This window comes from Epinephelus moara, chromosome 9 (assembly GCF_006386435.1).
Source record: "Epinephelus moara isolate mb chromosome 9, YSFRI_EMoa_1.0, whole genome shotgun sequence".
NCBI lineage: Eukaryota > Metazoa > Chordata > Actinopteri > Perciformes > Serranidae > Epinephelus > Epinephelus moara.
In genome coordinates, this window is record NC_065514.1 from 5,342,211 (window position 1) to 5,356,714 (window position 14,504).

Sequence of the window (14,504 nt, forward strand, 5' to 3'; positions counted from 1 at the left end):
CTCTGTCGACTTTTAACGAAGTGTGTTACATGATGATAAAATTACCGTTTATTTAAATGGAGTCTGGTGGGTTTGAGGACAGCGATTTCAGGGTTGTTTTTGGTTAAACAAAAAGGATTTTACCCTTAAACAAAAAGGTCTGTCTCTGAAGGGATGCTTTCCAAAATGTTGTCAGACACTTCAAATAATTATTTGAGCGCTGTGGAGGACCAATTCCCAAAACTGTTGTTCTCAGCAGTAAAAATAGGGTTCAAGTTGAAAAATCCCGATCAAATTTCATGACAATCACCATGATTTCTGCTTTTTGATGACTCCTGAGTTATGCAGTGCTTGTTTTTCTTCGTTGGCTTTGTTGTAAGGCACCTAAACTCCTTGAATGTGGAGACCTATAAATACATTTGATTGTAATTCTGGTGCTACTGTCGTGGTTAAAAAAAGTTCACAGAACACAATGATTTTATCACTGGCATCGGGTTAATTGTAACAACAGCGCGTGTTTGTAAATGAATCAATAGTGTGGGATGTTCCTCCTCACTGTGTGTCTCTCCTTCCTGTCCTCCAGGCTTCCTACTGTTCAAAGACTTCTGTATGAATGAGATCGACGAGGCCGTGCCACAGCTCAAGTTCTACGAAGAAGTAAGTGTCCCATGTGTGTTCGGGATTAGACGGCATCATGGGATGGGTGAGAGATTAGGCCTGTAATCCCGCTTGCTCCCATTTAGCCCTCCCAGGAAGTGCTTTGCGTTGTTGTGTCGTGGCGCTGAGATGACCTCGCGTGTCTTCTTTCAGATTAAGGACTACGAGAAGCTGGACTCGGAGGAGGAGAGGCTGAGCCGCAGCCGGCAGATTTACGACGGCTACATCATGAAGGAGCTGCTGTCATGTTCACATGTGAGCGCACTGTCTGATCCACACTGCGTCACTAATGCACTCCAGGTCAAGTACATGCAGGGACACACAAAGTGCACCTGCTAGGACGAGGAGGCTCTGTCTCTGTGATGTAGTGGTTCCCAACTTGACGTCTCCCCGTCTCATCTGAGGGCTCTGAGATGACTGGAAGAATAGAAAATAAAAACGTACTCCTCTAGAAAAGCTGCAGAACAAACTGAGGACATGGAGTTTTAAAGATGTAGCTGGAGGCAAGGAGGGTTTAGCAAAACATACATTCAGGTTGCATCATGGGAAGTGTAGGATCCAGTGCTTTTGAAGCTCTACTCATTTAAAGGAGCACTTCACCCCTCAAATGATCACTTGTATATCAGTTACTCACCCTGTGTTAGGTTCAGTTAATGAAGAAAACTTGCGCTTGCTTCCATGATGAACGAAGAATCCAAATCTGAGAGAATTATTGATGAATTGAAGTCATAGGGGTCCACGTTTAATGACAGAAAAACTATATCAAAACATCAGTTTAGAAACTCTCACACAACTCATGCAGTATAATCTAAGTCTCATTTATCCAGTCGTATGCTCAGTACGTCTTTAAGAGAGACCTGAAAGGGAAACTTATCGATGCTCTCTTCAAAGCCAGACTCCATTGACAAAAACAGTAATTTTACCTCACTGAGCACAGGAGTTGCTGGTCTACTGCTGCCTCGATTAGTCAGTTTGCTTATGTTGTTGTGTGACTTTGGTGTTTTAAAGGGTTAGTTCGGTTTCCCCGAAGTCACACAATAACACAAACAAGCTAACTGATCGAAGCAGCGGTAGACCAGCAGCTCCTGTGTTCAGTGAGGTAAAATTACTGTTGTTGTCAATGGAGTCTGGCTTTGAAGAGAGCATAGATAGGTTTAACTGTTAGGCTACCTTCAGCCCTAGAGTCGTCTCCTTTGGTCTGAATCAGGGACTAATTTTGTTCCAAAGTTGTATTGTTGCCTAGAGTTGGTTCATGTTCGTGGACCAGATCAAATGCCTTGTGTGAGAAAGCTGCTCTTGATTGGTCAGAATTTCCATGTGGGAAAAATCCAGGAAGTAAAGCAAACGTTGAAGAAGAGTACACTTGCAAGATAAATGTGACACTTTCTAATGTCACAATGGAGGGACAACTACGCAGGTTGATTTTAGCGCTGCTCATCGTGGACTATATTGCTGTCATTGTTCATTTTAGTCAAACCATACAGTTTGAAAACGAGGCGCGGCTCCAACTAGAAAACAATGTTTTGATGCATTGGATGTGCTGAATGTGCATATTAAGGCAGTACAGGAGGAGGTGCACATTAATAATCCTCCAGGACTGTAACATGCTCATGTTTAACCCAAACAATGTGTCATGTGACTGCAGTTGCTTCACATCCAGGTCGGAACACCTTCTCACCACAAACCAACCGCACCAGAGTTCCTTTGTAACCAGACTGAGACCACCTCTTCAAGAAGGTCTCAGTCTGGTTGTTTGGTGCTCACCTGAGTGTGACTGCTGTGTTCACACCTGCCCAAACAAACCACTTTTAGGGGGAACTTGAATTTGATTGCACCGAACCAAACAGGGCAGGTGTGAAAGCACCCTTAGTATAGTTCTGCATGAGTGTATGAGAGTTTGTAAACAGATTTCTGATATAGTTTTGCTGTTGTTGTTTTTTTTTGTTTTCTCTTCCACAAATTTAACCCTCAATCTTGCTTTTAAATGATCACTAAAGGTCTACAGCTGAGTGCAGTAGTTGAATTCAACATTTGAATTATGCATTACATAGTTATGTTGGATAGGTTTAAATACTTAAACATGATGCTGACAAAAAAGTCAGATAAATTAGCATTATTTGGCATAAATAAGCATAATTTTACTTCTACAGTTCAGTTCTGTTGTTTTATTTTGACTGTTTTTTGCTCTAGTGGTCACAGTTACTGGATTTTCTCCAGAAAAATTAAATAAATATGACAGAGTGAGACCAAACTACGTCCATACTATATTATAGTAACTCTACTTATGATTTACCAACTCAAAAAAGTGGATTTAATCTAAAATTACTCAATAAACATCTAAGACTTTGCACATATTGGAGCACAGAGTGATGGCGTTCATATCCCTTACGAACAGCACACCACAGTGCAGCTTTTGTCCTCCAGCAAGGCAACAATTTAGGATGTAAAGCAGAGTTAATGCTCGCTGCTGTCTGAAGGGAGGAAGTTATTAAACACACCACCCACCCACCCACTCACATACAGATATTAGTCCTCTTCATGGTGACGTCCTGGTTGTGTTACACTAGGGGACACACATTGTCTTACAGAGAAAACAGAACTGAAACTACTGGTAAAGCTGCATTTTCTGTAATGACCCTTCCTTTTATTTCCTCCTCTTTGTCTCAGCCGTTTTCAAAGAAAGCAGTGGACCATGTGCAGAGTCACTTAGCAAAGAAACAGGTTCCCCCGACTCTCTTCCAGGTAAAACATCAACCTTTCAACATGTTTATCAGTGTTTGAGTTTCTTCTTTTCCTGATTTAACAGCAAGAAACACATGTCATATGATGTATTGTTGTTCACAGGTGTGCTTTCCCTGTTGTGACATAAACAAAACTATATTCAGAGTAATGTAATAAAAATACCACACACTAAACTCTCAGCACAAGAAATGATTTGTGCTCTGCAGTGATGGCCGACAGTGGATAATTAAAGTATTGGAGACCTCCCTTATTTTTGTACTTTGCACCCTCGACACATCTGAGGGTGTAAATTATGCACGCACACACACTCTCTCTCTCACACACACACACACACACACAGTAACCTTTACAAGCCTTACTTTTACAGGACGCTGCAGTTTCTGACCTTTCTCAAAATGGCTGTAGTGGATTTGTGTGATGGCTGGGCGATATGAAAAACAAAACAAATAAAACTTTTTGCATCACCTGTCAATATTGATATATGTAATTTAAAAAAAAAAAAATCTTCCCCATTGAGTTTAGGAATCTCATAAAGATTAACGTGATGGCCGCCTATGGTCGTTCTTTGCTGCGGCTAATAATAGCTTTGTGTCTGTGATGCTGTTGGCTGTTAGTAAGTTGCCAGGAAATGTTCTGTCGGCGGGTTACGAAAGTTACTCATTTCCTTATTAAAGGTTCACTGTGGAGGATTTTCCTGAAAAACAGTGTCACACAATGTGTAGACTCATGCAGAAGTAATCCCTCTCAGTCGTCATGTATGACCCACTCTCGTGTGTGGTGGTGTATTTGTCTGCAGAGACTCTGCCCTCTGTCTGTATTCTCTGTGTTGTGGATGTTTTGTGTTCCCCCACAGCACTCAGGTGAGGTCGGGGCTTTATAAAAAGATAGTGACCAGGAGCCAGACTGCAAGCAGCAGGCATCCAAGAGACACAGTGTCGAAAAAGCACAAATATAGCGAGATGAAACGCCACACACTTTCGCTGCAGCGGGCTGCCCCCGACTAAGAATATACCTTGTCAACCAGTAGTTGTCATTTAGGCCCGTTAGTCGACTAGTCGCCCGAATGTTTACAATATTAATTCAGTTATTAAATGATATATATTGGTGGTTTGAGTTGAAGGTGTGAGAAAGAATAGTATCAGTAACATTGTTAACACTGTGCTACATTACAGAGAAATACAAACCGTACTAATGAACCTTCATTAATATAGGCCTATATTTTATCTCCAAGTGCACGTCACACACTGAGCGAGCCGCCTGTTAATGACGCTGTGGGCTAATGGGCATGTAGCTACTTCCACGTTTCAGATGATACGTCATGTTTGTAGTCGACCAATGAAGATGAGTTTACATATCACCTTGGGTTCGTCCTTCACCTTCTCAAAATGATCCCACACTTTGGATTTCCTGCCCGACATGTTATTAACTAGCCTGTGGAATAACCGCAGGAAATTAACCTGACTCCTGTCTGACTGCTGAGCGTGGACACTTCCTGTGTCTGTCCTTTCACATTAAATTCCCACATGGTCCAGTCATATAGGTTTTGATCTATTTTGACAAGGGGCAGCTCCTTATAACTAAGCGACCAATGACCTTTCTGGTCGACTATCAGGGGGCAGCCTCTCAAACCGTATACTTTTAGGGAAATGTTTCTAAAAGTGTTTGTGTATTTTCTAGCGCCCAGCCTTGATTTGCAGTTTGTTTTCATCCTCTCCAACTCTATCAAAATTATTTTTAAACTCCGGATTCTCAGATTCATGCTGCTGGTAATTACATTCATACATTCAGAGAGGCGCATCAATTGCCAAAAGGCCACCCAGGAAAATGAAATACTGAGAAACAAGAGTTCTTTCAGCTCAGTAAATCTAATCAACAATTTCCCGCTTTAGACTACAACAACACGGCTCTTATCCTGGATTCAGTTTATCCCCAGTGATATTACATCAACCTGTCAGTATTTCCTGTACAGTTTGCAAGCCCTTCGGTGTCGCTCAGATTTTTATGTTCAGCTGGAAACACCGAGGTATCTTTGGAGCAAACACACAAATGTTCACTAGGAATTTCTGTGCAGTGGATTAACTTGAACAGCAGACAAAAGGAGGCAAACAGAAGCTTCGTGAAGTCGAGATCAGTCGTCACAGCAGTGCACAGAGGATATATTCACAAACATTGGCAGATAATTTAAACCTCATAGTTACGACTGTCTGTCCCCCTGCAGCCATACATAGTGGAGATCTGTGACAGCTTGAGAGGGAAGATCTTCCAGAAGTTCATCGAGAGGTGAGACGGGGAGGCGGAGGTGGAGGGGATGGATGGAATAGCTTCATCATTTGTTCAACTGATCCACTAAATTCACATTTTACCTTCTGTGTTTTTCCCCTCAGTGACAAATTTACTCGCTTTTGCCAGTGGAAGAACGTGGAGCTCAACATCCACGTGAGTACAAGCTTTAAAGTCACTGTTCACACCTGTTGTTTGGTTCATTGGGTCCAGACCAGAGCTCCTCCAAGTCTGATAGTCATGCTCTCAATTTTGGAACTACTGCTCCCATGGTGCTTTTGGGGATGCCAACAGGAAGTATAATGTCGCCACACTGTTCGCCTTAATTTGAGGCTTTTTGTGTGATGATTCTCAGTGAAGTTCTGCAGTTGTAAGGAGTGTCTGTTTTCTATCATTTCTAAGCCAGTTTTTGGATATTTATTGATAAGTTAACCTTTAAACCCTTGAATTTTGTTGAATCTGTCTCTTCAGATCTTCAGCTTTATGGAGGTACAATACTAAATTGCTCGACAGTTGCGTTAAAGTGTCAGGCAGGGACTTTTTAAGCCTGTATTGGCAAATTGTCACCATTAAATGTTTGCCAAATTAGCTATTACTAGTTCCTGTTTACAGTGTACTCATGAATGTGCAGACAGCTGTCACTGGATTACTTTGATACTGAAGAAAACAAGATTTCTAAGCGAATTTCTGGACGTTAATTTGCAACAAATAAACCTTTGTACCCTTGAATCTTTCTCTTCAGTTCTTTAGCTTCCTGAGGTACAGTCCTTTATTGCTGGAGTATTTTTTTTTAAGTGACAGCCAGAGACTTAATAGATCAGTGGTTCCCAACTAGTCCTGCCATGGAGTCCAGGTTTCTCCTTTGTCATTAGCTCAAGGTCCACACAGTTAAATACGAGTGTGGCCATGTCGTCGAGCTAGTTTGCTGTCTCTGACAAGTAGCTGTCTGTAAAGATAAAGTGTGTTTTTTCAAACTTGACACATTTGAAAGCCACTTGCGCTCCATTCAGAAAGGACCTGCCACCCACTTTTGTGCCGCGACCCACCAGTTTTGAACCACTGTTATCTTACTATATAATGATGAAAACTCTGTGTGTGTGTTCCACGTTTTTCTCCTCACTGACTTGGTCAATCCATGTGAAATTTGGCACAGTGGTAGAGGGTCATGGGAGGATGCCAATGAAGCAATATTACATCAATTGGCCAAAGGGGGGCGCTATAGCAACCAATTGAAATTGCAAACTTTGAATGGGCATATCTCATGCCCCGTATGTCGTAGAGACATGAAACTTTGCACAGAGATGCCTCTCCTCATGAGGAACACATTTGCCTCAAGAACCCATAACTTCCGCTTATATAGATTTTCCGCCATTTTGAATTTTTTGAAAAACACTTCAAATGGATCTCTTCCTAGGAAGTTTGAGCGATCTGCATGAAACTGGGTGAACATAATCTAGGGACCAATATCTAAAGTTCCCTCTTGGCAAAAGTTGGAAAACTTACTAAAACTGAGCTTCTATAAGGCAATGAATATTGCGGAGGGCGTGGCTCATCACATAAAGGTGTATAACATCTCAAGGGTTTCACCCATCACCACGCAACTTTGTAGGCATATGACCACACATAATCTGAGGGGACCCCTCCATTATTGACCCCATCAAACAAAATGGGGGCGCTAGAGAGCTCATTTCTTATCTAGGCCTAACCGCCATATGGATTTTTACTAAACTTGGTAGATATGTAGAACAGGACGCCTCAAGGTGACTGGAGAAATTTAACTCTAATTGGCAACTGGGTGGCGCTATAACAACAGAAAAATGCTTCAAAATGGCTAAAATGCGACCGATCGCTGTGGCTCCCCCTGTGGACCAATGTTGGTGTTTTCTAATTTTTGGTATGACTAAGTCATGGTATGGTATGCTGTACATAATCACGGAAACTGTCAGTGTGTCATTCTGTCAGTGCCATGTTTTTCAAAAACTCTCTTTAAAAATTCCTATGACCTGTATCCCAAACACACACCGTGTGAAATTGTACGTGGGCAACTGTGCACTCAGTGGGTATGGACTAGTAGATTATATTTACAAATTGTCTATATTAAAAGTATGCCGAATTACTCATAAGCAGCTCAGGTGAAGCAGGGAGGTTCTGCAGCTATAAGGAGCGTTTTGTTTCTATGATTTCTAAGCAGATTTATGGCAGTTAAGTAAACATTTAAAAGCCTTAATCTTGTTGAATCTGTCTCTTCGGATCTCGGCTTTATGGACGAGCGATACTAAATTATTGGAGAATTGCCTTAAAGTGTCAGGCAGGGATTTTTAAACCTTTATTTGCAAAGTGTCTCCATTAAAAGTATGTCAAATTAGCTATTACTAGTTCCTGCAGTGTACCCATGGACGTACAGACAACTATTTTGATACTAAAGAAAACGTAATAACCTCATGGTTCTCAGGCAAGTTCTGCAGTTATAAGCAGCACCTTTTTTCTATGATTTCTACGTGGATTTTTTCGACATCCCTTCTTCAAATCTCCCGCCTCAGTTTAAAAAGCTCTGGTCCAGACCAAAATAAAAATCAAAAGTACACTCTTAGTTCCCGTCCATTTCATGTTTACTCCGACTTACTACAAATGAACCAAGAGATGTAAACATCACACCATATGGACTGACCGGTAACATCATTGGACAGCTGTAGTGACTCATGCTGCATCATCAGGATCAAAATCAGAACAGCGTTTGTTCCGGTGACTGATAACGAGTCATGCAGCACTTCACTGCAACTAATGTGTTTACTTCTGTTATTTGGTGCCAAAAAGAGAAGAGAAGAAGCAGGCGATTCTGAACCGTTTTCAGGGTTCCCACGGTCATGAAAGTCTTGGAGAAGTTCAAATCCACCAATCGCACCAATTTGCTCAAATTCAAAAGTTTAAATTCTTGTGAAAGAAAAGTGATGTCACTCCAGGTTTCAGGTTTAATTTTCTCTTTATCGCCCCTCTCAGCTGACCATGAACGACTTCAGCGTGCATCGGATCATCGGCCGGGGCGGCTTCGGCGAGGTGTACGGCTGCAGGAAGGCCGACACGGGGAAGATGTAAGGAACGAGAACAGAAAGCTTTAAAGGACTCGATCATGCTGTGACTGCCCGTGTGTCATCTGTGGCGTTTGTTGTTTGAATGTCAGGTACGCCATGAAGTGTTTGGACAAGAAGAGGATCAAGATGAAGCAGGGGGAGACTCTCGCGCTCAATGAGAGAATCATGCTGTCGTTAGTCAGCACAGGGGTGAGTTATACCCGTCAGCAGCTGCTGTTCGGTGTTTATTAAAGACTTGTTATAACGAGGCGAAGTAGAGATGTACGCCTCACTGCACTGAGAAAGATAACAGCACAGTTCTTACGTGGAGATTAGTTGTTCTTAAACATTTACACCCAGTACTTATCAGGTGATATATGACCTATTTATCTTGAATCACAAAACATTACACCAATTACGTCGGACTAAATGACCATATAGGGCCTGGTGAGATCATTCCCATTCATTTTAAATATTACAAACTTTGGAACAGACATATTTCTCCATGTACGCAGATAAGATTAAGTCATACCTTCAGTGAGAAAGGTTAAAGAGACGTCCACATTAGAGACGTTATGTTAGCGATAACGGTTTTACAAACGGTTTTACCCTCTTTACATCGGCTGCCTGTTTGTTTTAGAATTGATTTTAAGATCCTATTGATTACTTTTAAGGCAGATTACATTTCAGACCTTTTAATCCCTGATAAATCTGTGCATCGTGAGATCCTCGGGCAGAGGTCTTTTATCTGCTCCAGACTGAAGACTAAAGGGGACAGAGCTTTTGAAATCAGGGCCCTGAGGCTCTGGATAACGTTCCTGGGACATAAGTCTGTCTCAGTCAATGTCTTCATTCAAGTCTCTCCCAAAAACATACTTCTATCTGAAAGCATATCCTGATTTTATCTGAGCTGTCTGTTTTTCTGCTATTTTATTGATATTAATTTTCATTTATTATATTTCCCTTTGATCCATGTCTGTACTCTTTGTGATCCTGGTGACGGGCTGACTCAAACTACAGCCTGCCACTAGGAACACAGCTCAAAACTGAATTTTATTTGGGAGGGGAGTATGGAGACCTGGGCACTGGTTAGATGGATGAAAGTTAACAACAGTTTATCTACTTGCACGACCCACATTGTTACGATACAAAACTGGTTGAATATCAGTGAGGTATCTCTTAAAGTATAATTTTGATGTACTTGTTCTTAACCTTAAGTGCTATTCGGACGGGATTAGTTTTACAGGGATGTGGACTAATGTCAGTTTACCGCAGGATGTCTGTAATATAAATGTCTGAGTTGCACGGGACAAGAAATCTCCGTAATTCAACCAGAGATGGGAGTGGTAACTCGGTGTGTGCCCTGGCGTCACCTCCCTGTCGGCATGTGCGTGCTACGTTGCTTCCTGTAAGCATCAGTTGAAGGATAATAATAATTAATGATGAGCCCAATATGAAATATTGCCCATGATCAGGATTGTGTGTACACAACGATTAGCAATATGGATTTATATTAGGCCTACCTAACACAACCAGAAGTCTCGTGGCTCTGAAAAGTGCTTTCGTCTCGACCTTCTTGATTGGTCTCCCACGTACAGTAGGGCTATGCCATCATTAGAAGAATGTCCACTATCACGAAGGGCTATGCCATCATTAGAAGAATGTCCACTATCACGACTGCCGACAACACCGAATGCTTCTTCACGCGCCTCCATCATCGAAAAAAACGCGGAAAAAATGCTTCTTCACGCGCCTCCATCATCGAAAAAAACGCGGAAAACTTTGTAAACTTGGAAAAACGGTTGTAATAGGACGTGACGAAATATTTACACATATTTTTAGGATCGTGTTCGCATGGGATTAATATACCCGAGGTATTTTCTTCGGACCGTTTTACAGAAGGTAAAAGTCTCCGTAATTTTTACTGACATTATCCGGAATGATTACAGACAGGGCGCGTTCGGACGGGACTAAAATCCCTGGTAATAATTACTTTACTTTTACGTAAGGCTTTTGTGCAGTGTACCCCACCTGCAAACACAAGGTAATGTGTGCTTTAGATAATTGTATGAACTAAATGAAAGTTAATTAATGTATGACAGCTTTACTTCTTTATCAGGAGCATAATGAGGTTGCTGGTTATAGAACAGCAATAGGTGCTGTCTCTGTTTTGCCAGCAAGCAAACCACAAAATATTATCATTTATTTGCTGATACTACTTCTGCTCTTCAGTGTAACTAGGATCTGTTAGTCGTATTGGAGTATTTCTACTTTCTTGTATTTGTATTTTGACTCTCTGACTCTCTGTGTCTGCAGGACTGCCCGTTCATCGTGTGCATGACGTACGCCTTCCACACCCCCGACAAGCTGTGCTTCATCCTGGACCTCATGAACGGTAGGATGACCTCCACCCTCCACCCCCACCTGCCCAGATTATTAAACCCGACCCCAGTCAGTCCATGCTGAGACGCACAGATTGGATTACTCAGACAGTCAGACTGTCAGGTCATTCCTCCCACAGAGAATCAAGAGTTGATGGGATTTTGACCTCACTGCTGACGCCTCACGACCTGCATTTGTATTATCCCTCCTCACGTCTAAAACCAGCTCTGCTCTGCTCTGCTCACACCTCATCGTTTCCTCTTACGGGTTTCTTCATCAGAGGCTGCACTCAGTGTTTCCAGCCAGTCTCACAATCAAAGCCCTGAGTCACCTCTTAGAGTCGACACAGTCATCATGGTACAGCGTACAGTATGAGACTGTAGCCCTAGCTGAGCTATAAATACAGTCAGTCGATACATGTGAAGACAGAGATGGTTGGGGGGGGGAGTCGATTCTCATTTTCCTCCCTGAGAGGATTACCACAATGTATTGATGGATATTGATTGAGGCATGAGGTAGTATGAGGTCATACTGACACACTATGTTGTGTATATCATTGTGTGTGTATGTGTGTGTGTTTTCAGGGGGCGACCTGCACTACCACCTGTCTCAGCACGGTGTGTTCAGTGAGAAAGAGATGCGTTTCTACGCAGCTGAAATCATCCTGGGTCTGGAGCACATGCACAACCGCTTCGTCGTCTACAGAGACCTCAAGGTGCGTTGTCTGGTTTTATAACGTATAAAGAATGTCAGGTGATTTCTTTGGTGCTTTAGATTGGATTATAGTGCATAATAATGTAGGAATGCACTTTTGCGTTGTGCTTTTTAATATATTCTTTTTATTTTTTTACTTTATGTTTATACATTGTTTTTGTTATTTCTTATTTAATTTTTTTGTGTATTCTTTTTTTATTATATATGTTTTCTTTTTGTTTTTTCCATTTTTATACATTCTTTTTATTTATTTATTTTACTTTATTTTTTTTTACATTTTTTANTTATATATTGTCTTTATTTATTTTTACTTTATCAGTATTTTTTGTTGATTTCATTTTTATATATGTCCTTTTTATTTCTTTTTACTGTTTCATATACTTTTTCATTTTTAATATATTCTTTTTTATTTCTTTTTACTTTTTTATATATTCTTGTTGTTTATTTCATTTTATGTATTCTTGTATTTATTTTGTACTTTATTTTTTATATATTCTTTTTGTTTATTTCATTTTTGTATATATTCTTTTTATTTATTTATTTTTATTTTTTGATATATTACTAATAATGATAAAAGAAAATTTAGTCTATTAATTAATCACATATATTTATACGCAAGTCTGATATTCAGATTATTTAATGGAAATATTTAGAAAACAGTCCAGAGAAAGGAAAGACATGTGACACAGATTCAAACCTGAAACATTAAAGATGTGCGTGATGCGACTCAGTCCACTGATCCACCATCACACCTCCACAAATGCTGTTTCAAAGCCACAGATTGATATCAGCCATGTTTTCAGCCGTCCTCTGTTTTTCCTCTGATCCCCCTGTTTGGACTGGTTGCCATAATAACAGATATATTCTGCTGGAAGTCAGGGAACAGTTTTAGGGCTTCAATAAACAGTGCAGAACAATGCAGATAATACTTTGAGGCTGAGTGTTGGAGGGGGAAGACAGAGAGTGAGTCACGGTTTTTTGCCAAACAGCGGAGGATAACCAGGACAGGAGGTTTTTCTTTTATTGTCTGTATCCACGCAGAGTTTTTCTCCTGGTGAGCGGAAATTGGAGCTTAAGTCGTGAATTAGTGGGGTCTCCAACATTGTTTCCTACGCTTATGATGTTATCTCTTGTATTCACCATCAATATCACCCTCTCTATCCCTCCTCCCTGTGTCTCTGCCCATGTGTGTGTCCTCCCTTCAGCCAGCTAATATCCTGTTGGATGAGCACGGTCATGTTCGTATCTCCGACCTCGGCCTGGCCTGCGACTTCTCCAAGAAGAAGCCCCACGCCAGTGTGTAAGTACCTGTGTTAAAGGATTTACTGCTCCAGGGGGAGGTGAGGTGATTTAAAGACTGGTCACTGATTTTGATCCCAACGGTGCTGTTGAAAAGTTTGTAATCAGCTGTTACACTGATGTTTTTCTTCTTTCCTTCGATCATAACGACTTTACAGAGATAAAAACAGCATAAATCAGACACTTCAGACACACACTTGTATTAGTTACATTTCTAAACAAGAGGAATGTAATGGGTCAGTGTCCCCAGTGTCTCATGACACGGGAGAATGCTGTGTGAACTTCGATTTTGAATTTGTTTTACAGTCCAGACAAGCCTTAGAGACCCTTGATTGAACCACAAGGGTGCAACTGGGCTCTGAATATTGAGTTAGTCTGGTTTTTAGGGATGCACGGTAACATCGGTACATCATCAGCAGATAAAGGCTTTGAAATGAAATATTAGCATCAGCCTGAAATGAACAATTTGCCGATACGACAGGGAAATAAAATGCCATTTTAATAATGCAGCTGAGCTCCTGTGTGAGAGCAGAGGCTGAGCAAAACAACAGCGAAACACCGCTCTCCGTAAACAACAGTTAAAGGCAGAATGAGGCTGTTTATTTATTTTATTTACTGAAGTTATGAGAACTTGTTTTCATTTTAGCTCAGGATGTTCGTCTCTTGGGTTTTGCTGTCGTCTTTGGTGCATGGTGTTTCTCCGTCCTGCTTAAAGGAGAGACAATCAGTGTTGTAGAACCAACGATAGTCACACTCATCACGCCCCTGCCGTTGTGAGCATTTATACTTGTGTAGTGGTGTGTCTGTGTCACTCTGCAGTTACAAGTACACAAATCAGCTTCCCTATAACTCGCAGCATTCACAGACAAACACTTGTCTTTATCTGGACACATTTTCCCAACAAATACAACATGCTAACGTTATTAGCACAAGCCTAAGGCATTTTACATTGTATAAATTAGCTTAGTGGCTAGCAGACTTTTCCTCTGCTCATATAAAACCAGGGACAACAGCAACATTTAACAAAGGTAACGGTACATAATTTGGCTCCATTACAACTCACAAGGTTCACTGAGAAAACAACTGTCTTATACTAAACACGTTTTCCAAACAAATATAACATGCTAACGTTATTAGCACAAGCCTATGGCATTTTACATTGTATAAATTAGCCTAGTGGCTAGTGGACTTTTCCTCTGCTCATATGAAGCCAGGATAAATCACACACAAGACTAAAGATGCTATTTTAGTGGAGGCTTTATTTTCTTTGATCCCTCTGCAGTCTTGAAGAGGTTTATGCTGTAATTTGTCGGGACTTTCTACAGCATAAAAACACCAAAAACCATTCAAACATTTAGAGTCGTCGTCTCACACATCTGACTT

General features: G+C 41.0%; 1 protein-coding gene across 1 annotated transcript in view; it reads left to right on the forward strand.

Moving 5' to 3' along the window:
- grk3 (G protein-coupled receptor kinase 3) overlaps positions 1-14,504 on the forward strand; it is a 101,339-nt gene that overhangs the window by 51,291 nt on the left and 35,544 nt on the right. Inside the window, exons 3-12 of the mRNA XM_050052600.1 lie at positions 563-636; positions 790-891; positions 3,304-3,378; positions 5,597-5,658; positions 5,763-5,814; positions 8,656-8,747; positions 8,837-8,936; positions 11,043-11,121; positions 11,693-11,823; positions 13,028-13,122. Of these exons, the coding sequence (XP_049908557.1) occupies positions 563-636; positions 790-891; positions 3,304-3,378; positions 5,597-5,658; positions 5,763-5,814; positions 8,656-8,747; positions 8,837-8,936; positions 11,043-11,121; positions 11,693-11,823; positions 13,028-13,122 (862 nt within the window). The remainder of the gene's footprint in view (positions 1-562; positions 637-789; positions 892-3,303; positions 3,379-5,596; positions 5,659-5,762; positions 5,815-8,655; positions 8,748-8,836; positions 8,937-11,042; positions 11,122-11,692; positions 11,824-13,027; positions 13,123-14,504) is intronic.